The following is a 24,934-nucleotide window of genomic DNA, read 5'->3' as shown; positions in this document are numbered from 1 at the left end:
ATCCTGGGTGGATTACAATGGCTTCTTCCTTTCATATGGCCATGCCCAGCAGGCAGGAGGCAGTGCTCATGGAGGGCTGGGAGGCCTTGCTCATTCCTCTTTTTACCTTCACCAGAGGCTGTAGCTACAGGGACAGAGAGGAAGGGGTCAAACGGTCATGTCCTTTTCTTGGAATGCTACCACTATTTAGTTTTGCTTTACCCCAATATTTCTCAACTTGTGCTTTCCTAAAACATAAAAATAATTCTACTTCACTGAAAATAAACACAAATACAGTAACCCAAACTTGTTTTTTAGATAACCAATTAGATAATAACCATTATGTAGGGTATAGTATAATGGCATAGCAGTAAATAATAAATCACATTTTAAGTCCCTGTAAATAACTCTTTTTATAATAGACCTTAGTTCTGTTCACGCACCTTCAACCAGCCCTCCACATTTGTTTAAACAAACTAGTATCAGTTTCACAACACAGATGAATCGCTGCACTCTTCCTCTTAAACAGATGTCGATGTCACCTTACTGGTAGAGTCTGTTGGTACACTGTGGAGACAGCATATTCATCATAAGATTTTGTACAGCTATTAAATTACATAAAGAAATATTGGAGGACAGAAGCAGCTAAAGTTTACACTGCAGGCTTACATTTAGAAGACCAATGGGGACTATTTCTGGTGACATCAGAAGACTGCTTGAAGGTACGGGTTCAGCTAATATCAGTGTTTCATTATGTGCTTTTGTCACTTTAACAGGAAAAAAATTTCCTCTAAATTACTGCTAATCAATGACCATATATTGCCTTTTTATTAACATATACGTTTGACATTGACAGTTTTTGGCATTAATTACAAAACATAAGATAATTAAATTTTTTAATGTAATCTAAAAAGTAATTACTGTAACTACTTTTTGAGTTTTTTGACAGTTTGACTGTTTTATTTAAGTCCATCACCTCTTGCGTTAAATTAATGGTAAAACTTATTAAACATAAACAAAAAAATCAAGTACTTTAGTTTGAGTAGCACTAACTACAAATTCTGGTGATCTTTCATGAGGGATCCCACCTCTAGGTTAACATCTCATTCAACCAAACAAAAAGGAAGTGTAATGGCGCTTACATCCGTTCCAGGCTACAAACCTTTTAAAATGATGATCAGGGACATTGTCATGGTTTTAAAAAGTTTTTATTACAACTCCAGTACCCCCGTAGCGACTTCTAACTGCTGCAAACACTGCTGCTCCATGACCTTTAAAAACAAATTCAAACTGCCTAATTGTTCCACCATTGGCCAAATTTAAAAAGTCATTGTTTAACATTGTCATTGAGTCATTTAAACTGTAATAACCTGGAAAAGGGTGTTGTGTGGATTGTACTTACATGTCTCATCTAGCATGTTGGCAGTCAATTTTATTTAGTTTTAACAAAACTAATGTTGAGTGGGATAACTGATAGCTCCTTTACATATGCTTATGTCATCCACTGACAATGTGTTGCAGAGTACATTGATTGCTAAAGTGTTGCACCATGAATTTACCTTTACACTGTTTAGTCATAAACTATTTGAATCTTGATCATGTATTAAGAGCTTTTCAGTCATTTTGAGGGAGGCTGGCTATAGATGAAAATTAAATTGTTGTTCTTTTATCTTCAATTGTTTATTTTGTTTGAATGTTAAATTCTTTTTAAATATTGCACACTTCATGTAAAGTTTTGGACATCCCTATTTAAAATCCATGGCCTGTTTACATCAAGCCATATAATATCCTGGCATGGCCTATGTGTGGTGTTGACACTTTGATGTTGAGGAAGGTTAAGGAAATACTTTTAAAGAACTATGAAATATATACTGAGACTTAAGCAGATGCACTGAGGTGACTGACATTCTGCCTCAGTGGTATTTAAGAATAAAATAAAACACCATCCCAGCATGACAGTTTCCTTGTCCTGAATCAGTTTTTCGACCACCTACCGGCTGTCCTGCAACAGTAGGCCATTGTCACTCACACATATTGGCCTGTGGCTGATAAACGCTACATTATTTGCATTAAGCTGCATTTGCAACATGAGTTTTGCATATTTACAGAAGACAATATTTGTTCATAGAAATCAGTAACAACATGAATTTACTTTTTAGTGCCAAAACTAGTTCAGTGTGTGTGTGTGTGTGTGTGTGGGTGTGTGTGTGTGCACGTGTGTTTTAGATTGTGAGTTGTTTGTCTCAAGCATTTTGCAGGATGAAAACCTTAGTAGGCATGCCCAAGAAACCAGAGAAATATTACTAAACAACTTTCGAGTCGTCCACAACAAGTAAGTTTTTTTTCCCAATATTTAAAAAAAAAATTTTGTAGTATAAAATGATCTGAAACACCCCCAGAATACTGCAGATATGCATAAATATGCAATTCAATGTCATATATCCTCCTTGTATGGCATATTAGCATTGGTTAGCAAATTGATAGTTTATTAGATTTGTAAGAGATAGAAACTGATGTATACATGTTTCCCCCCACAATTATTTATTTAAAGGCAGTTCTGGCTAAATTCTATTCTATTCTAATTCTATAATGCTGACTATCATCCAGCATGACAAAAATACTTGAACACCCTCTGTTCTGGCTTTGTCAAAACTGGCAAAACTACTAAAAAGCACATCAACATTATTATAAAGCAATATTATATGTGTTAATATGATTCTGATATAATGTAGTATTTTATTTATTTTTGCATAAAGACAACATGAATAAAAGCAAATGGAGCTTCCAAATGATATTTCCATTATTTGAAGATAAAATGTATTCAAAACCTACAGCACCCATGTAAAAAAGTAATTGCACTCTAAACCTAATAACTGGTGGTTAACTGGTGCTCACCACCCTTGGCAGTAATAACTGCAATTAAAAAAATTTGATAACTTCTGATAGGCCTTTTATATCACTGTACACTGTTTTTACCTACTCTTATTTGCTAAATTGTTTTCATTCGGGTACATTAAAGGGTTTTCGAGCATGACCTACCCACAGTAGATAACTGCTGTAATAACTGCAATGAAATTTTTTTTTATAACTTCTGATGGGCCTTTTACATCACTGTACACTGTTTATACCTACTCTTATTTGCTAAATTGTTTTCATTAGGCTACATTAAAGGGTTTTCAAGCATGACCTACCCACAGCATCTCAATGGGATTCAAATCACCTTTAACCCCTCAGTCTATAGAATATTATCCCAACATTTTTGGGAGTATTTACATTTTTGGCAAATTGGACAAATCTTTGTGTTTTTGGTTGGCAAAAATCAGTTAAATTTTATTAATTGTTTGATTTAAAAAAAGAGAACAATAATGTTTTCAAACAGGTCCAGTTGGTGGTGGATATTTTTTTAATTTGTTAAAAAGATTAATTACATTAAAATAAACCATCAGCTGTGTATTTATTGTAAAAATAATAAATTAATTACTTGGACATACTTTAACTCTATGTTATATCTAGTGTTTAAAGTAATTTCTGTAACTATGTTTAAGTTTTCCAGTGATGAAAAATAACACGTGTTAAACAATGAGACAGGAAGTAAATGTTTTCATGCTCACCTTTAATGTTATGAGTGCACTTGCACTTGCTTCAGCTTCCCTTGTGGTTTGTGGTATGAATTGTTAAGCATTTCATGCAGCACTTCTGCATTGTTCTGGCAGTTTAGTAACATACAACATGCTGTAAAAGAGAAGTTTACAACAATGGAAAAAGACAAAAATCAATACAACTGAAGATTCGAGAGTGACTGATACACACATGGCTAATTTAAAGGAAATACATGAAATACTTACAATATTACAACAAATTAAACATTGATAATTTAGCAAAAACGATTATAGCTTTAAATTACAAATATTTGTAACTGTCCTTTTAGTGTTATTTCTAAAAGTTCATGTTATTAATAGGGCTACATCAAAAAATAAAATAATTAAAGTAAGCAGTAATATTTGACTATTTTTATTTCACTGAGTCCACTGTATGCTTACCTGGTACATAAATTCATTTATTATTTTATAACCTACCATACAGATTAACTTTGTGGGTATTTAGTCACTGACTTTAGCCCATCTACTGTTCTGTACACATTGTCACCCCCATACACCGTTTATTGATTGAAAAGAAACCCCCAAGGAACCCTCACTGACCAGATGTTTTTTTTGTGGTGTATCATTGTCAGAACTACAATGACACTACTGTGGTAATTACATGAAAGTGTGTGTACTTGGTGCAGCAGTGTTGTTTTTTAAATCTCAGTGTCAATGCTGGGTCAATGCTGGGAGCACTATATTGCGCCAATCAAAAAATATAAAGCCAACAGCTAGCTCTCTGTGATCAGGAAGGGCCCATGAGACTATAGGAAGGGAAAAAAGTGTGCTGCACCTGTTATACCATAACCATACACACTATTACCACATTACCACATCAGTGTCACTGCAAACATTACAAATGTAACTTTTAGAATAAAAACGATCAAATTTGTTAAGTGCAAGTGGACATTGTTACAGTCAAGTAACGTGTAAGAAAGCAATAGCAGAAATGTAGTATAATATTACATCTTGTAAAATAAATTGTTTTAAAGCCATTTTCATTAATAAAACAAAAGAGACCAGTGATGTCACAGTGTCTGTTTAAAACAGGGAAATAACTAACTTACTTCCAAAATCTCTATAGTGGCATACACAGTACAGAGGCAGTTTGAAAAAAGTTATACGTACATTGCAGCATTTAAAGTAAAAAAAGAGTCATTTTTACTGCAGTATTGCTGCTGTTTAACTACATTTTTAAAAGAATGAATGTAGAGAAATTGTGCCACATTTGCCAAAAGGTCCATGCAAAAACTACGCTCATATTGCATTACATTAAATCTTTTGTTGTTTTAATAAATCTAATCTACAGTAACATTGTGTAATAAAAATGTGTATTAATTAAATTTTTCCAGGTTTGATTTAAATGCAAGATGCACCACACTAAAACAATTCTATTCTATTTTTAATAGAAAGAGGTCACATGTTTGGCAAGCTGCTGGAGTTTTAGCACAGCAACCATATCAAATAATGTCTTTATGGACTTGCACAGGTGCATATTTATTTAGGATCATGTACTGTTGACACAAAGTTAAAATCATATAGTTTATGTTATTGATTTTTATACATCTGTTAGCAATTGGGGTGCTCAGTATTTCAAAGGGGTGTCCACATCTTTTTGAACAGATGTTGTACCTCAAACAAATAGAAAGTCAAATGTCCTTATACTATTGGCCAGGTGGTGCAATTGCCTATTCTGCTTACCATAAATAGCCCCTCATAACATATTGTGTAGTCTCATTTCTGTTTTATTCTATTTGTCCTGCAGAAATCCTGAGATATTCCCCTACAGAGAAGGTCAGTAGTAACTTTTTATTTAACCAATTTCGTTTGTTAATTTATATAATTTGGGGCATTTTGCAACATGAAAGCTCAATATTGATGTTCTGTGGAACCCTGTTTTTAATGTTGCATTATGTTATAATTTAGGCCATTTTTAGTAAACCATCTTCAATTCCCCATGGCTATAAGGATTTGTCTGATTAATTTAAATCAAGTCAGAACATCATTTTTAGAGCTAGGCCCCATATCATGATGCTCTTGTACAATTGTGTAAAACTAAAATCTAGTAATTTTAGTTACTAGAGTAGTTACCAATGTTCTGGTTACTGGTTATTAGACCAGTCCAGCTACCTGATCAAACAAGTTAAACCCGACAACAATGTTGTTCATAGAATCAAGCAGTATAGTTTAAAAAAGCACCCACAGCATCTTTACAACATATTCCACATCTGTAGTTTTATTAATTTCATTTATAAAATTGTACTTGTTAATCTAAGCTTTTAAATAGATACATATTATTTGTTTATCTATCTTCCAGCTGAGGATGAGTCAGATGATAATCGCAGTTCCAGTCTGGGACGCTCTGCTCCTTCTGATAATCTGTCTATGGCCTCTGATTACCAGGAGGACACTGCGCCTGAATGTAAGTTCATGCTTTTTTCTTTTAGATGTGATGGAAGTGCTGAATTATTAGTAACAAATCAGAGAACATCATAAACAGGTCACCAGTCCATTAGAAGGCAGACACACACAGACACAGACACACATACAATTAGGGCAATTTGTAGTAGCTCCAGTTGGTCTGACTGCATGTCTTTGGACTTGTGTGAGGAAACTGGAGCACCTGGAGGAAACCCAAATGGAGAACATACAAACTCCACACAGAAAGGACCCTGGTCACCAGGCTGGGCAAACAGCCCTCCTTACTGTGAGGTCACTGAGTTACCCAAAAATGGATTCAATTTGCTCGGGAGCATAAAGATTGGACTCTGGAGCAATGGAAGAAGGTCATGTGGTCTGATGAGTCCAGATTTACCCTGTTCCAGAGTGATGAGCACATCAGGGTAAGAAGAGAGGCGGCTGAAGTGATGCACCCATCATGCCTAGTGCCTACCGTACAAGCCTGTGGGGGCAGTGCTATGATCTGGGGTTGCTGCAGTTGGTCAGGTCTAGGTTCAGCAACGTTATGTGCCCAAAGAATGAGGTCAGCTGACTACCTGAATATACTGAACACACAGAGTCCAGACCTGAACCCCATTGAGAATCTTTTGGATGTGCTGGAAAAGACTTTGCGCAGTGGTCCAAATCTCCCATCATCAATACAAGATCTTGGGGAAAAATTAATGCAACTCTGGACAGAAATAAAAGTTGTGACATTGCAGAAGCTTGTGGAAATGATGCCACAGCGAATGCCGTAATCAAAGCTAAAGGCGGTCCAACAAAATATTAGTGTGCGACCTGACCTTTTTTTAGGCCAGGCAGTGTATATATATATATATATATATATATATATATATATATATATATATATATATGTATATATGAAATTTGTTGATTTTGCACTGGGGCCCATGAGCTCCTAGTTACAACACTGGAGAATGGTGTCATGGTAGCAAAACTGTTGGAGTAAATGCTTTTACACCAACAATGGTCATGATGACCTGGTTTGTTGTCTCTGGTCATTGTTGAGAAGTGTTTGCCAGTGTTATCTGCACGGGTTTTCTTTGGGTACTTTTTGTACATTTCCTCCAACCTCTCTAAAGCATGCAGCAGTTAGATTAGCTGGTCTAACTTGTCCCTGGACGTAAGTAATGCAGTTCGTGTTTGACTTTGTGATATGGATTGGCATTAAGTGTTTTTGAATGGTGCCAGACTCTGACCAGGCATTTAACAGCAATGCCATTAAGTGTCAGTCCATCTTTGTTAGTGAGCTTTAATTTGCGACCAGTTTGTAGATGCAGTTTGAGAAACAGTGCCATGTTTACAATTTTATACTGCTGATTGATGCACCAGCAACATGGGAGCTCAAAATTTGTGTTCTGTGGAACCCTGTTTTAAATGTTGCTTTGGAAATGTGCTGTTAATTTACAACCAACTCTAATAATACTCAGCTTGCAGCTTTGTTGTCTGTGTAGTTGTAACTTTAAATACAAGCTTCTTTTTTAAAGTGGGGTTTTGTTATATTTACATTTTCAGCATTTAGCAGACGCTTTTATCCAAAGCTATTTACATTACAGTTACAGTATACAATCTGAGCAATTGAGGGTTAAGGGCCTTGCTCAAGGGCCCACCAGCTGCAACCTGACAGTGGTGAGGCTTGAACCAGCAACCTTTTGATTACTAGTCCAGTGCCCTAACCACTAGGCTATGGCTTGCCCTTATATTGACCTTATATTGACCTTATATGTTACCTAAAACCTGTATAGTTCATGGGCTAAAATGTTAAGTTTTTTATATGGACCTATGAGCTTACAATAGTATGCGATATTTAACTGGTGTCTTTCAGAACTTTAGGGAACAATATTTTTTAAAAGATGTCATGTTTTATTGGGTATGGGATGATAAATTACATTGTGGTGGAGGTGTGTTTGGTAACAGATCACCCTCTAGCGGATTATCACGCCTTTACCATGTTCCAGTTTAGCAAAAAAAGAAGACATGGGGGGTGGGGAAGAGGCTAGCTGTCACTGTTGGTTGGGCTTACTATTATCGAAAAGGGATGAGATGCGCCCTCTAGTGATAGAATAACAGAACTGTCACTCAACCTGAATCTGCTTGTCTCTCTGAATGTTATGGAATGGCTAGCGTTTGGCTACAGGCTAAACTTAGCTATAGTGTTTGGATAGCGTGTTTTTAAATGATTATTTACCATCTTGCTGGCTCTAATGCATGGTACATGGTAGTAATAAACCTATAAATACAAAATCCAAAGTGAAAAAGGAAAAGGCACCAGTTAGCAAGGTAAGATACATGATACAAACAAGTGTGTAAATGGCCAGGTTGTTTCATTTGCCTACTGATTTGTGCACTGGCTGCTTTATTTCACCAGAAACCAGTTTATACAGAGGCTGCACTAGCTGTTCCTTCAGGCCAGAGCCATGACTGATAGTCATCCCTAGTTTCTCTCTTACCAGCTGGGCCTGAAACACAACCCTGTACCTGAGGGGCTGTGCTTTTTTTTCTTTTTCTCCTTATCACTCACCTGCTACTGCCCCATTTTCAATGATACGTTTCATAAAACATTTGATTATGTGCCTCTTATTAGGTTATTATTTGACTGTTTAAGCTCTTTCAAAATTGTCAACTATTGTTAACCACATTCAAACAATTTGAATTCAGAAGAAAAGCAACATGAGGAAATATAATCGCTGGCTTGATGTCAACTAAAAGAAATCAGTGTCATGCTAATCTGTACATAAATATATTGCTCCGTGAACTAGCATGAGACTAGTCACATGTAGAATCCTTTTATTTTAACAAGCACATTTATTTGCTACTTTTATAATTTTGGAACAAAAGGGTGAATACGATGTGTGCGCTTTTGATATAACTGCAATAAAAAGAGAAGTGTAAGTCAAAGGGGAGTAGCTTCTGAGGGGATTCACATCATGTCACTTAATAAAGATAATGACCAAAGGGGGCAAGTGCAGTTCAGGGTTCATGTTTAGTTCACCAACAGGGACTCTCACATTTAGACCTTTGAGGAAACATTTATGAATGACTAAATCGCTTTAATATGGGCCTTCTGTGACTTTTAAATATTCAAATGAATTTTCTTTCCTATTTGCTATCATGACAAAAATACCAAAGTCCCCTAATTAAAAGGTAAAAAAAAACATTTCTCATGCAAAATAGAAGAGTAAATTGCATTTATAAACTACTTGGCTAACATAAAGAATCAAATGTCTTGCAAGTAGAGTATTCAATCATAAATAAGGGGAAATATAGTTTGCTCCTGCCACTGTAATGTCACTGTACCATTTGTATAAAGAGGAAGCAGAGTGAATCATGCAGAGGGAAGAAGGAAGAAGGAAGGCACTTGATTGGCTAGCAAGAGGAGTCCGTGTTATTTCATTTAGCAAGGACTGCCTCCTCATCTCCAGAGAGAATCCTGACACCAGATTTGTTATGGCTGACAGGAACAGATGGGCACTCCATTGTCGGAGCGCCTGTCTGTATGGTAATGTGAACTAAGTTTCACCCGCAGACCGCATGGTTGACCCGGCCATGCCTGCAGCCTCTCTGCAGCCACTGTCTGGATGTCAGCAGTCCTGCAGGCATTTAGGAGCTCTGAAATACAGTGTGATTTTAGTCAGGCCAGGTGTAAAAAAAAGGGACATTTTTAAGATGCTTTTTTAGTCCAATAAAAAAACAATTGTTGCAATTATAATAATCATCTGAGATGAATCAGGTTTTTTTCATATTGGTACTCTCTTAAAATCTGATTTTGTTTGGTGTGCTCCTTTTAATAGCATATATATGACAGTATAAGTGGGTACAGTAAGGCAGGTTGCTGCCGCTGTGTAGAAGCGGCTGGGTGGTATCAGACACTGCACATGGCCAGGGCCCATTGTGTGCTCTGACTGATTTATGTTTTGAAACAAAAGCTCCTGCCTTTGCTGTTATCTCTGCCCACAGTGGCCCAACAGCAACGTGGGAGAAACCAATCAGGATGTAAAAAAAGGAATCTCAGTTTTGTTGAATATCATGAATTAGATCAAGATGTAAATTTGATTTTGTCAGAAGATTACAGGACCTAAATTAATGCAGGTATTGCTTGGTAAATTTATTATTGTGCTTAATCCCTGGAGAGTTGACAATAAGCTTTATCAATTAGGCTTTAACCCCACCAATAAAACGAGAAACATTTTCTGTCTCTCTGATCCAGCTGCACAAATTTGGGAAGGTGAAAATCGATCAAAAGACATTAAGCATTTCAAATGACCTCAGCATGTACTTAGGAACTGTACAAGTTGGCTGGGAGATTTGGTCTGATGGTGCTCAGGCATTTAGCCCCCTATATCTACCTTAAAGCCATATCATTTAAGCCACCATTTGAGTACCTAGACTTTGAGTTGGGTTTCCTTCCTCCTGTGAACTTTTGAACCCTGGTTCTTCTGCAGGTCACTTCATGACCTGTCTGAACTCTGTCTGTGGCTGCATTATTGACCTGCACTTCTATAGCAACAGCAAAGGTCAAATAAAGTTTCCTGGAATTTGATAAAGAGGAATTTACAAGACAATATAATTTTAATTTCTGCCATTAATCACATATTTATTTGCTATTTGTTTATTTACTTGTACTTAGTAAAAAGTGGTGTTCTGTTGTTCCTATTTTCATGTTGGCTGTACAAAGAGCTGAATGCTTTGTATTGGCAGAATATATTTCTTTTCCCTACACGTTAATGAATTTGAAATTGAAAGACATTTGTAGACTCAAATATCTAATGTACATTATCGCCACTGCCACATAGGTTCAAAAGTTCAACCCTCTACAAGAAAGTGGAAATTTCTCTTTTACTTCCCCCCTCATTTCTATCTCTCTCCCTCTCCCCTTCACACATCTACCAACAACCTTAGTACTCTTTCTGGAGGACTTTTTTGATTGCATACCAGGTTGTTGTATTTAAGACACCTTGTACAAATATGGTATTTTGTAGTAATTCAAATCCATTTTCTTTTTTTTTCTTTTCTTTTTTTTTATCATTTAAGGTCTAAACATTCAAAATGCAAACAGACTGTAAACTGCCCCTTGTTCCATCAGCATCTGTGTCCCTTACCACATTTTGCAAATGAGAATTAGATTATTTTTTCCACTGGATTTAATTTTTTTTTTAGACTGGGGAATTGCAAGCCCATGATCCATGCAAGCCCAGGTTGTCTAATGCTTTTTGGGGGAAATAACTAAGGACGGTGAGGGTGTGTAAGCATATATACCTACCTAAAAGGCATTTTTTTCCAATGACCTCTGTCTAATTTAACTTTCTGTTCAATAGTTTTGTCTATGATTATTCGTTGTTAATCTAGTTACATTAGGTTCTGCTGTGCAGACTAATTTAGTGTTCTGGTTCTTGAATAAATAAATTAACTGAAGTCGTTCACATCCATTTTTAAGAATCTAAATATGCATTTTAAAGTAATTTACAGTGGTTTATTAATTTATGGCAGTATTTTCTCAAATTGTAGCATGTGTGTAATTAACTTCTGTTTAAAAGTATACAGGGTGAATTAAAACATTGATTAAAACAATGAAAAAAATAAGTAAGACATTTTGGTGGTTCGTTAAAATACATAGTGGTGGCTTTTGATTTATTGCAGACTGCAGAGATGTGCCTGTTTTTAGGATGAAATTCATCCGAGATGAAACGTTGGCTAAAGATAAGTGCTGTACCACATGTAAAATAGACAACAAATAATTTAGAGCTGTATTTTGCTGTATAATATATTTATTACACAGTGCTAATTACGTTGTACTGTGTTATTTTAAGTTTTAACTGCACATACCCGACGGTCGGTTAAAAAAAGAATAAAAAAATAAAATAGGGGAATTAACATATAGATTTACTGTTTTAAAAAGGTAAACGTATATCTTTTGACCATATCAGCAATTTTGTGCTTTATTTTAATCACATTATATATTTTAATTGTATTAAAAACTGTGTTTATGTAAATTCCTAAGCAGTATTTTGCTTAAGATAAACATATAACAGACTAAGCATACGGATTTAGACATTTAGACTATAGTAGTGCTACAGAGTTACAATTATGTTTAAATGATAAAGTATTAAAAATAAAAATTATATATACCAAAAGCTAATGTAGTTTAGTAAATGTTGTACACATTCGAATTAGGTAAATTCAGTACAATTATAATAAAAAGTATAAAATAACTACAATTACAACTAAAAGCAGTAAATATTTTAATTCTGCCCCAAACAACATTTTATATTTAGATGCCACCAGATCAGTGACAGCACTGAACTCTTGCACTATATCTTCATACTGCTGCTTAACTCATGCTGTATTCTTACCCAACAACATTTCTTTACATTTCTTTATTCTTCATTAATTTTTAGTTTTGTATGAAGTGTAACAGTTTTGTAGGTAATTTACAGTTAATTAAAATTGGTCAATTTATTTATTTATCTATTTTGATGAAACGGGCAAGATTGTGCTTCAAGTTTATAAAATATGTCAATGAAGTCGTGAAGCCAAACAAATGTACAAAAATGTCACATTTAAACGAGGTGAAAACTGTAAACAGACTTTAAGCAGCTTTAGTTTAGAACTTTTTTTACATTTAAACATTAGTTTAAACTTTTTATGTCAGAAATTTAAAGCGTATTTTATGAAGAAAATGGTACATAAATATTCTTTGATAAACAAATATTTTTTTGACTGTTTTTTCCACAGTGATATTTTTTTGAAGGGGAATAGTCATTTGCCAGGTAGTTTAAGATTACTATGAGGAATTAACTTTAGATTTAGTGATAGTAAACTTCCGACATCACACGTTTCTAATGCAAAGACCAAATTCAGCAGGTCACATTTACTGTAATGTAGATGTCTGTAAGTGCAAATAACATTCCTTATATTTTTTTCTCGCAGTTCTGTCGGTTACCAGTTACTACTGGGGAATTGCTTATACACCATTCACTGTATAATCACAACCCATTAAGATTTACTATTAAGCGTTTATGAAAACATCTTAAAATGTTTAAATGATGCCAGGAGCTTAAAGGGTTAATTTAGAGCTGTATTTAGTACTGTTTGGAACACAACATTTATCCTATACTGGGTACACAGTGCAAGGTACTATTTTACCATGCCTTTGCGGATTTGGACTAATGTGAAAAGGAAGACCGAGACAACTGCGAGAGGCCAAGTTGAAAAAGTGATGGCGGTATCTGGTCTTAGACTTTACAAAGGAGCAATCCTTCAAGCTGAGAAAGCTGCTGGCTGCTGGCCATTAGCCAGGCCTATAGCCAACACAAATACTACACTGGAACTTCCCCATCTTCCTTCAATTTCACAGATAGGTGCAAGTATAAAAAACTTCACCAAACTGCAACCCTTAACGTGTATTTGACCACAATGAGACGTGTAGATATAACTAATGCATTCTCGTTAGTGGAAGATTAGAAATCATTCAGCTTTTTCATCCGACCAGTCTTAAAAATAGTGTGTTTAATTATAACATATGTGTTGACAAGACTAAATCAGCCAGCTAGTTAGCTGTGTGCTGAGTTCTGTAAGCATGGCGAGCTGAAATGAAAGCATGGATGCTCAATCACAGTTCGTGAATAAGCATAGGGATTTAGACTAGTAGTGCTACAGAGTTTCAGTGTCCTACAATTATGTTTAAATGATAAAGTAATAAAAAGGGGCATTTTATTACCTATATATAATAAATACCAAAAGCTGATGTAGTTTAGTATACTTTTTATTATAATTGTAATTAGTCTGTATTTATTAGTCCATAATTAATGGATGTAACTACGAAATGTTTTGGTATTATTTTTATCTAGTCTATTGGGCCTATTGTATACTTTTTATTATAATTGTACTGAATTTACCTAATTCGAATGTGTACAACAATATCTAAACTACATCAGCTTTTGGTATGTATATATATATATATATATATATATATATATATATATATATATATATATATATATATATATACATATATATACTGTATATATATACATACACATACACTAAACTACATCAGCTTTTGGTATGTATATATATATATATATATATATATACTGTATATATATACATACACCAAAAGCTGATGTAGTTTAGTAATTGTTGTACACATTCGAATTAGGTAAATTCAGTACAATTATAATAAAAAGTATACAATAGGCCCAATAGACTAGATAAAAATAATACCAAAACATTTCGTAGTTACATCCATTAATTATGGACTAATAAATACAGACTAATTTGTATATTGATGCAGAAATACAGTGGCCAATTAAATGAATAATATATTCTAAGAAACCGGTTGTTTTCTAAAATATAACTAAAATATAATACATTTATTATTTTAAAATCTTTATCGGAGCTAAATAAAATGATATAAAACTGTAGTAAATTAGACACTGCAGTACAGTGTACTTTCTGTACGACAATGGGCTCATTATCTTGATTATAACTGCCATATAAACTTAATGACAGAAAATTTCAGGTAAATTAGAGTTTTTAAAAACTGAATAAACCAGAAACACTGGAAGAAAAGAGAAATTCTATATTGTTTACGTACCTATTAGTAATTGTGTGACAATCTTTAATTTAAATAGTTCAAATAATAATAATAATAACAATAATAATAATAATAATAATAATAATAATAATAATAATTATTATTATTATTATTATTATATTATCGCCCAATGAACCAGTCTTACGGTGACCCTGATCAGGCTAAAGCGGTGGTAAAACAGACAATGAATGAATAAATAAATGATTAAATGAACGAATAAATAAAAATTCTTGGCACACGTACTGTGTCATCAGCGGCTAAATGAGTCTAGGCCGCAGAGTCTTTCTGCTTTTTCTCAGTGGGACTGAATGCCAGTTTGGCGCACTGAAATGCGGGATGGTAAGGGACACGTCAGGCACTCTGACCCCTGCACACATTCCCCTCTAGATTAATGGCTATTATCACGCGTCTTTATTTACCTTCTTTAGACAAGCGACACGCGTCTGTAGGTTTTACGCTCTGTTAGAGAAAATGCCCGAAGCCTGGTCATACTCACAAATCTTACAACCAGCCCCGTCTGCAGAATTCTTACCCTCCTGTGATCTAGAGCTCATGCACTTTAAAATGGGCTAAATTATCTGGCCTATTTTGGATAATAATTCAAAAATAGATATAATGCATTTAATTTAATTTAATTTAATTTTGTTGTCTTAATGTGTTGTTCCCAGTTAACATTTTACTGGATTGTGTCGCATTTCAAAATTTTTTTACTAATAAGAGTTCTGCAAAAGCAAGTATTTATAAATAATACAAATAAACTTCGGGCATTATAAAAATACAAAGGATCAAACTTCATCCTATCATGCTGTAGATATTAATTTGAATGAATTATTGAACAAAAACTAGTGATAATCTTTATTTAAGATTTACCATATTATATAGTATCCTATATATAAAAAAAGTTATATAATATTTTCATCTTTTACTTAGATCAATTTAACATTTAATCAGTAATATATTGGAAGCTTTAAATGTATAAAAAGTAGGTATTTGGTTTATTAAAAATATATGAATTGCAGTTAACCTTTTATCATTAATTAATACAGTCTTAATATATTTACAGAATGTGAGAGGCATTTTTCCTTGTAGTAAATGGTCCTGGATCTACTTTCTCTCCTATTATAGAGCACACTGAATATACCTGATTCAAATCCATACACAATTTTCACAGGTAAAATATTTAACATAAGAACACACAGTTGTGTGTAATGTAACATATGTAATCAGCCTTACATTATGTACACATTTGTGTTATTAATGTAATGAAACAATGTAAGAATGTAAAAAATGTGTAAATGCCTCTTTTACTCTTCTTTTTAGTCTTTCCAGTGTCCTAAAGTCATAAACTTATGTGACTACAGTCACTGGAGGGAAACCATCTTAAAACTCTTAAGTGCTTTGCTCATATTATACATGAGGCTCACATTAAACCACTACAGCCTTTAGTCTTTATAGTTCATCCGACTCTTGGTGCACTCCACACTTCTGTGCGTGAGTTTACACTGTATTGTTCGTGCAGCATATAATCTCCTTGTGTGACTAACTGAATGTGTAAAATTAAGGAAAAATATTGTTTCTATTTTTGATTTCATTCAAGCATACCTTTGTCTCACTGTACTATATCATTTATCTTCTGTCAGTGCTGATGTTTGCTATGGGCTGCCAGTGCACAGGGGCTACTGCCTTGCTTTTAATGAGAAAAAATGTGTCAGTTTGCTCTTTGCTATATGCAGCTTGAGCATTGGTGTGTTTGGGTGTGTATGTTGTGTGTGTGTGGGGGGGGGGGGGGGGGTGTAAGGATGCCATGAGTGGATCGTTTTTCCTAATCAAGTGCAGTTCAGGAGAGTCAGGCAATTCCCTTCACTCTCTCTCTGATCAGCATTCCTACCCAGCCTCTGTTAAAGTCCCCAGGGACCCCAGTGCCTTCTGTTTCACCTCATCACCAGGGTTCAACCTGAGGTCAGCCACTGGGACCTTGCTTGACTAACACACAGCAAAAGATACAAGGCTGATATAGCAAACTTACCACTTTCAAATACCTGGTAAAATTTTGCCAGCTAGATCTAATAAAATGCTTGCTTGTTTTGGCAGTATTTAGAAATACCAGTTAAATGTTTTCCAAGCTGTTTGCCAGAACTGAAAAAATGAGCAAAAATATAACATATTAGAACACACAGTAAGACCTTAGTCGTTAGCCTGTTCTTTGATCAGATGTTTGTACTGGGTTTTCTTGCTGTCATTATTGAGTAGAGCCCTGTTAAGCTTCTGACACAAATAGAAATATATTACAGCCTGTAAAATTGTGACAATAACAAAACCTCAAAGGATTTAAAAACAACTATAAGGCCAAACCCACAGAGAATTGTGGCTTTTATGGCTTTGTTGACTTGTTTCTCAAATGTGTCCAGTTTATCACTGAGGATTATTTTATATAATATCACTTCGGTTTGGTGGCTACAGTGCAAATGCCTGTCTTTTTCACTGTACTTTTATTTGAGTTTCCAGTTTTGTAAATGATTTTGCCTAAACTTTGGGAATTAATTAACACTCTTTAATGCTTCAGAGAACAGCTATAGAGTGAAAACTGTAGAGAATACTGTAGAGTCATTTTTTTGACTTTGTTAAATTATTTCTCAAATATGTCTTGGTTAATTTTGAGTTATTTTTATAGCGTTATAGTGCTTAGTGTTTTATTATATGACTGTACAATTATTATTATTTTTGTTTGTTTTTTCTTTTTTTTAGCAGATAGGTTCACAATTATTGCATATTATATGTAATATATTATTCATATTTTATCATTTATATATTATACTTTTCTCACAATAATATATGTACATCACTTGTTTTTAAAGGGAATATTTTTAGTGTAAATAACTACACACTATGTGTGTAATTTTTTCACTTAGTTGTATTTTTTCTGGGGTTTTTTCTTTCTTTCGTACAGCTGTAACAAGTTAATTTCCCCAAGGGGATCAATAAAGTATTATCTTATCTTATTATATAAAGTAAACATATTATTAAAAACATATAAAAAGAACATTGTAAAATAACTTCTTTAATTCTATGCATTTAAAGAGCATAAGAGCACTCAAACAATTATTTTGTTTTTGTTGTTTAATTTATTTTTGTTTCATATAACACAAACCGTACTGTCAAGAATATCAGTATGTCAATATAATACTTGCTAATTGATCGTGTTTCGCCTCTACTGCTTTAGACCTCTACTTTTGACCAAAGACGGCTGTAACTAACACATGTGCACTAGCCTACCGCCTCTTTTTACCTACACCAGACAGTTTCATATGAAGATCCGTATTACACATGGAAAGTCCCAAGCTGATCTCATTTATCCCGTCTTTGTGCAGGTGCCATTGACCTGCCAGCAGAGGCTGTAATTGCAGCAGTTATGAGCAATCCCTCTGGTCCTCCCTCCCTCAGACAAGTCACTTATTTTCGGTATAGGTGCCCGACCGGCTGATAGCAGAGTTGAGATTCAAACTTGTGTGTTTTGTCACTGTACCATAAGCTCCCTGTCAACTCAATATTTTCCCATTTTCTAGTGACTCATTTTTTAAATGGTCTTAGTGGCATGTGTTTGGTTGGTGTTTGTTAGTCGATTTTGTCAAGTTTATGCAAAAATACAATTTGGATCTTCCTGTTTTCGATTCTATGCAGGGTCCTGACTCCTGACTGACTTGTAGCCAAACAAAAGTGAAAAATAATAGCAGAGTATATTATGTCCCTCAATAACATCAATCATATTTTTATAGCAGAATTAACAGCTCAGCTCGTAACACCATGCTGAGAGCATAATAATTAGGTGAGGGAACACTGTCAATTTTACAGCTTAAATCCAGTGAATGAATGCTCTTTAGAGCTTACCATTGCTACACTAAATAATTAAGTATCATAAAAATGAATGCATTTCTTTTTTACTCATCTCATCTTTACAGTAATTTGTGTATTATCTTACTGTGTAAAGGAGAGAACTCTTTAAATAAACTCTATAAATAAATTCTCTAATATCTTTGTATAGTAAAATCTCATGGAAATTTTAAGTGCTGTCTCTATTAATCAGAGTAAAGTAAAGTATTGTTTCCTGATGAGTATAATGACAAAAGATGCACAGACACATATCATCCCCTGCCACTACCAGAACATAAAAATAAGAAAAACGTTACATTTAGCAATGCCACTACTGACTGTTCTGTGAAAAACAGTCTGTCTGCCTGTCTGGTAAATCACCTGGCATTATCAAGATAGCCTTCTAAGCCTTTAAGAAGCATATTTTTGATTTGCTTGTTTACTTAATAGTCATAAATCATGTTTAATAAATAGACAAAGTTTTTAGTATAAAGCTTGTTGCTGTTGGCTAAATATTTACAATGATACCTAGTCCTCTGCCCTACTTATTCATTAATTTTTAAACTTCAGCTCTACAGATGTGCTGTAGTATTCTCCACATGTTATGTTACCCATTTGGTAACTATAACATTATGTACTACTTTGTTTAATGTGGTATAATCCAGCGTTTGTTACATGATACCAAAAGTAAATATATTTTAGACTTATAATATCTACTAGATTTATATAAAAGTCGTATTTGTATTGAGTTTACTTACATTTCTACTGAATTGAAATTGCAGTACATCATTCTATAAGGGTCCTTAGTTACAACTACAAATATTTATTATGCAAAATGCCTGTTAAATGTAATCTTTTATAATGTTTTACCTTTTAAAATGGTTATTTATTATATATTTTGGGTGCTTAGGTGGTCTATTCTGCTAGCTCACCACTTCTTGAATCCGTGTTCAGTTCTTAGTGGTTCTATCGGCTAGCCAGGCATCTATACACAGACATGACTGGCTATGTCTGAGGGGGGAGAGGTGGATTGGTGCCCCCTCCTGGATATTCCTGCGTTGCACCCTGATCAGGATTAAGCGGATGATGAAAATGAAATGAAATAGTTTTAAATGGTCATTTCAAATATATTGTCATTTTAAGTAAAATGCAGTAAAACATCTAACAGTGTTGTATTAATCACTGTTAAGACTTGCAGAATAAATTCTCAAATAGCAATCATCACAATGCAGATGTGAATGCCAGGTGATATGAAATGGCTTGGTAGGGACAATGTGACCCAGAGCTGTGCTGCAGCTGAAATGCCAAGCCGCAGGGTAGAGCCTGGATAGCTAGCAGCGCACCTCCTTTGCTGCCGCCGTGGCACTGATAAACGTGGCCCTGCATGGCCCACTCGATGCCTCACCCTCACCAATCTTCCCCTGCCACAAAGCAGCAGCGGTGCCATGCATCATGCCGCCATCTCTGGCAGCAACAGAGAGCGCCCGCGGGAAAGTCATTAGCTTTGTCTTGCTCCCTTTCTCACCTCTCTTCTCTCCTTGCTGTGGAGCTTTGTTTATAATGCAATGGACAAACAAACAAAAAGGGTCAATTTAACCACCAAGCTTACTCTTGATCTGGTCGAGAGATACTGTGTTCTTAGATAAACCCTTCCTTTTTTATTTGCCTTAAGGTCAACTGAAAATCTCACTCTGTAGGTATGTGTTATCCAGTGTGGATTTTGTTTTAATGCTTCTATTTGCAGCTTAAATTTACTACTGATTGTCTTTTTCAAAATTCCATTAATGAGTTGTAATATGGATATTGTTTCAAATAATAGAATTGGGAAATGTTCAGGCTCTGCCTCTGGAAAGTGCTGCTAAGATCAATGGTGATGTGGAGTGCTGAAATATTAATAGCCACCCTTAGTACATTTTAGAAGAAATGATTTGCATGATGCTAACAAAAAATGGGAAAATTACACAACCACACTGTTTTAAATGATTAAAAAAGCAATTTATAGTTAAAAATGAATACATGAGACACCATAATGAATTTCATTTGCATATTTTATAAGGGATTATTACTTAAATCTCCAGGGTTTATGTGTATTTTAAATAGCATTTTTGGAAACCTGCCATTTTTGTAATTTTTAAATGTATGTCCCAAGAACTAGGCGGTGGTAGTATATCTGATAATGATGCTAATAAAAAAAACTTCAGTAGGACTTGTATGGTGGTCTTTGGTTGTTCTTTGTTGAAGGATACTTACAGAAGTGTCAGTTCTGATTGGTTTGTGCAGATGAGATGGAGGGATACTGGGTACTGTATTTAACCTATCAGAATCTTTCATGGAGGGTGGGCTCAAGAATGCAAGTGTGTCTTTCTTTTTGTCTGAAAGTGAAATTTTAGGTTACACTGCTACCCTGTGGAAGAAAAATGGAACATAGTAGCCTCCAGTATCACCACATGCTTGTATCTACTAAACAGATTTAGCTGATATATGAGCACTGTATTCCTCTCCTTCCTTGCTTAGGAAGCAGTGTGCTACTGTAGGCGCAGATCACTCTGGCTGTCATGTTGGTGGGTGTGTGAAGATGAGTTCTCGTTGTCAGCTCATTTTTAGACGTTCTCACCTTTCCTCTGTTTATTCTATTTCCGCTGAACTATTAACAGGGCTTGACCCCTTAGATAAATGAAGAGAGCGAGGTGTAGATGGATGAGGGGATTAAAAGGTGTCAGAAGGAATGAGTAAGAGGAAAGAAATGAACAGAGTGGTGAATGGATTATTTGGTGGACTAAGGGCTCTTTTTGGTGTTGATATATCAAGCTCTCTGTGACAAACAACATGTAGTGCAGTTGTATTTATGATGACTTATACACTGCTGTGCATGTCCGTGTGTGTTTGAGTGTCAGGGATTTGTTGTGTGTTAAAACCAGGGCCTGTAAGGACATTTGTCATGTAACTATATGGTAAGGTCAGACGACGCAACATTCAAAGAAGCAGAGTTGTTGCTTTAGTATTTATTTGAGTTAAAGGATGCAATGAATATCACTTGGCACCCTGCCATCACCAAAAGCTTATTAGGTTGACGTAATCTTCACAATGACAAGGATTTATTATGGTGATGTTACAAAGTTCACGTTACCACTTACAGATAGCTTTAAAAGCGCAATCTTTTTAGACTGCCTACGTTATGGAGTTTAGTGCTTCATTCAAGATGCCATTCAGCATGGTGTCAGATAACAACCTCAGTTCAAAGAGTAGTATCCATTGTCACTGGGGCACTAAAAGACACCTGAACATTTATAAATGAGTTTTAAATCACTCTAGTGCTCAACTCAGAGGTCCATTTGTCTCCAAAAACTTTGCCCGGTGGGGCTTACTGCTAATAAAAGCAAAAGAAAAGGGGAATTTCAGCCTTTCAGTTTAGTGTTCCTCTTGTTGACGGAGAGGTGTTCCTGCTGTGCCTGTCTTAGAAAATATCACTTGGACTATAAATGAATATCTAATATACACCAATAAGCCATAACATTAAAACCACCTCCTTGTTTCTACACTCACTGTCCATTTTATCAGCTCCACTTACCATATAGAAGCACTTTGTAGTTCTACAATTACTGGCTGTAGTCCATCTGTTTCTCTACATACTTTGTTAGCCCCCTTTCATGCTGTTCTATAATGGTCAGGACTCTCCCAGGACCACTACAGAGCAGGTATTATTTGGGTGGTGTATCATTCTCAGCACTGCAGTGACACTGACATGGTGGTGGTGTGTTAGTGTGTGTTGTGCTGGTTTGAGTGGATAAGACACAGCAATGCTGATGGAGTTTTAAACACCTCACTGTCCCTGCTGGACTGAGAATAGTTCACCAACCAAAGATTTCCAGCCAACAGCACCCCATGGGCAGCATCCTGTGACCACTGATGAAGGTCTGGAAGATGACCAACTCAAACAGCAGCAATAGATGAGCGACTTTATGTCGCATCTCTGACTTTATGTCTACAAGGTGGACCAACTAGGTAGGTGTGTCTAATAGAATGGACAGTGAGTGGACATGGTATTTAAAAACTCCAGCAGCGCTGCTGTGTCTGATCCACTCATACCAGCACAACACACACTAACACACCACTGCCATGTCAGTGTCACTGCAGTGCTGAGAATGATACACCACCTAAATAATACCTAATAAGAACAGGGTGAAAGGCTAAAAAAAAGTATGCAGAGAAACAGATGGACTACAGTCAGTAATTGTAGAACTACAAAGTGCTTCTATATGGTAAGTGGAGCTGATAAAATGGACATTGAGTGTAGAAACAAGGAGGTGGTTTTAATGTTATGGCTGATCGGTGTATAAGGTGGAAAGCATTAATGTTGTTATTTTATTACATTTATTACTGCTCAGCAGGGTAATTGTCATAGTGAATTTAAAGTCTATACAGGGAACACATTTACAAACGTGTTTATTCACACCTACACCTAGGTCAAATTTAAAGTAGACCTGCTGGACCCTGGAGCTGTTATGGACTAGCTGCTGCACTACCATGCATGTCCTTTCAAATCAAGGTTTAACCTACAGATATATTAAAAATAATAATAGCAATAGCAAAAATAAAAATAGAAAATGTCATTAAACTCTGGTCATCAAATTTTTTTTGTATAAATTGATGTACTGTATGTTTTGCATTATTATTGTCTAGTAAGATCCAAGTAGATTTACGTTTTGATACGGCAGCCATATTTTTATTTCACTCAATGGAGTCGTACTTTGGAGTCGATGGAGTCATTGTTTTTACACCAGAAGCACTGCTTGTTGCCTGTTTGTGATTGTGATTAGATGTAGCAATATACCTTTTTGGCATGCCTTAACAAGAGTTTATTAGCTTATAAGAAGAGTTTATTATTTATTGTAATTTTGGATGCTTGGACACTCTAAATACTATCATCAAATATATGTTTTTGTCTCTATCATCTTTTTTAAAGCAATTCACTTGTAGACTGTACCTGTCACCCAATGATTGATGTGGAATGGATTTCTAAAGACCCCTCATGAATACCTAACCTTATTTCTTACATAGTTGCATTGCCTGCCTAATCTGCACTGTGCCAAATACATTGATTCATGGTTCTTCCCAAAGCCACAATAAAATCTATAGCTACCTTCCTGAGTTTATATTGTCAGAGATCAGCTTCACAGCCCTCTGCTGGCCTTTAACCAGAGTAAATGTATTTAATATGTGACACAACACCTTCTCATGCATTCTTTTACACACAGTGTAATTAATACAGTGTGAATTTTAAATATAAAGTTTATTAAATTTTGTTATTTGTTTGTCCACATTTAGATTTTGGAGAGATTCCCAAAGTATCAGCACAAGATCTGAGTAATATCCTGAAGCAGGGTTATCTGGAGAAAAAGCGACGTGGTAAATTCACATAATCATAAAGAAAATTATAGAAATTTGTGCCAAATGTACCTTATTTTACTTTGTTGCTTTCCTTTTTAAAAGATCATAGTTTCTTTAGCATGGAATGGCAGAAAAGATGGTGTGTCCTGAACAATACCATATTCTACTACTTTGGGAGTGAAAAAGGTTTGTTTCCATGTATTTTATAATTATAATGTAAAAGGTTTCACATACTGCATAATGAATTGAAATACACTAGTTCAGTGATTTATACTCTATAATAAATTACAATATAGTACTTACATGTAATTAATAGTAAATAATATGATAGAGGTAGGCAGCACAGTGGTTACAGTATTTAAAAAGCTATAGTTGTTAGTTTTACAGTCGTTTTACAATTATATTTGAAACAGTCAGAAGTTGCTTATATTTTGACAATAAACCTTTTTTAACCATAAATGTTAAGTTTAAAGATATCACTTTTACCTTAACCAAACTATTATTAAAGTAGTTCAGTGATTTATTTATTCACCAATTTGATCAATAACAAACATTAAAAAAGTCACAAATCACAGTAAATTTGAACAGCTAGTTAGTTATACACTGTACAAAAACAATGCAAATATACACTGATCAGTCATAACATTAAAACCACCTCCTTGTTTCTATACTCACTTCATTTTATCAGACACACTATTATTAGACACGCCTACCTAGTTGGTCCACCTTGTAGATGTAAAGTCAGAGCCGATCACTCATCTATTGCTGCTGTTTGAGTTGCTCATCTTCTAGACCTTCATCAGTGGTCACAGGACACTGCCCACGGTGCACTGTTGGCTGGATATTTTTGGTTGGTGGACTGTTCTCAATCCAGCAGGGACAGTGAGGTGTTTAAAAACTCCATCAGCATTGCTGTGTCTTATCCACTCATACCAGCACAACACACACTAACACACCTCCACCATGTTAGTGTCACTGCAGTGCTGAGAATGATCCACCACCC

General features: G+C 35.1%; 1 protein-coding gene across 1 annotated transcript in view; it reads left to right on the top strand.

Annotated features, from left to right (window-relative positions):
- The first annotated feature begins 649 nt into the window (after positions 1-649).
- The window catches only part of skap1 (src kinase associated phosphoprotein 1), a 46,940-nt gene continuing 22,655 nt past the window's right edge, over positions 650-24,934 (top strand). Inside the window, exons 1-6 of the mRNA XM_063003777.1 lie at positions 650-701; positions 2,206-2,311; positions 5,386-5,414; positions 5,938-6,042; positions 23,869-23,949; positions 24,034-24,117. Coding sequence (XP_062859847.1) covers positions 662-701; positions 2,206-2,311; positions 5,386-5,414; positions 5,938-6,042; positions 23,869-23,949; positions 24,034-24,117 — 445 coding nt within the window. The 5' untranslated portion in view covers positions 650-661. The remainder of the gene's footprint in view (positions 702-2,205; positions 2,312-5,385; positions 5,415-5,937; positions 6,043-23,868; positions 23,950-24,033; positions 24,118-24,934) is intronic.

Source organism: Trichomycterus rosablanca, chromosome 10, assembly GCF_030014385.1.
Source record: "Trichomycterus rosablanca isolate fTriRos1 chromosome 10, fTriRos1.hap1, whole genome shotgun sequence".
Taxonomy (NCBI): Eukaryota; Metazoa; Chordata; class Actinopteri; order Siluriformes; family Trichomycteridae; genus Trichomycterus; species Trichomycterus rosablanca.
This window is presented reverse-complemented; position numbering and strand designations above follow the sequence as displayed.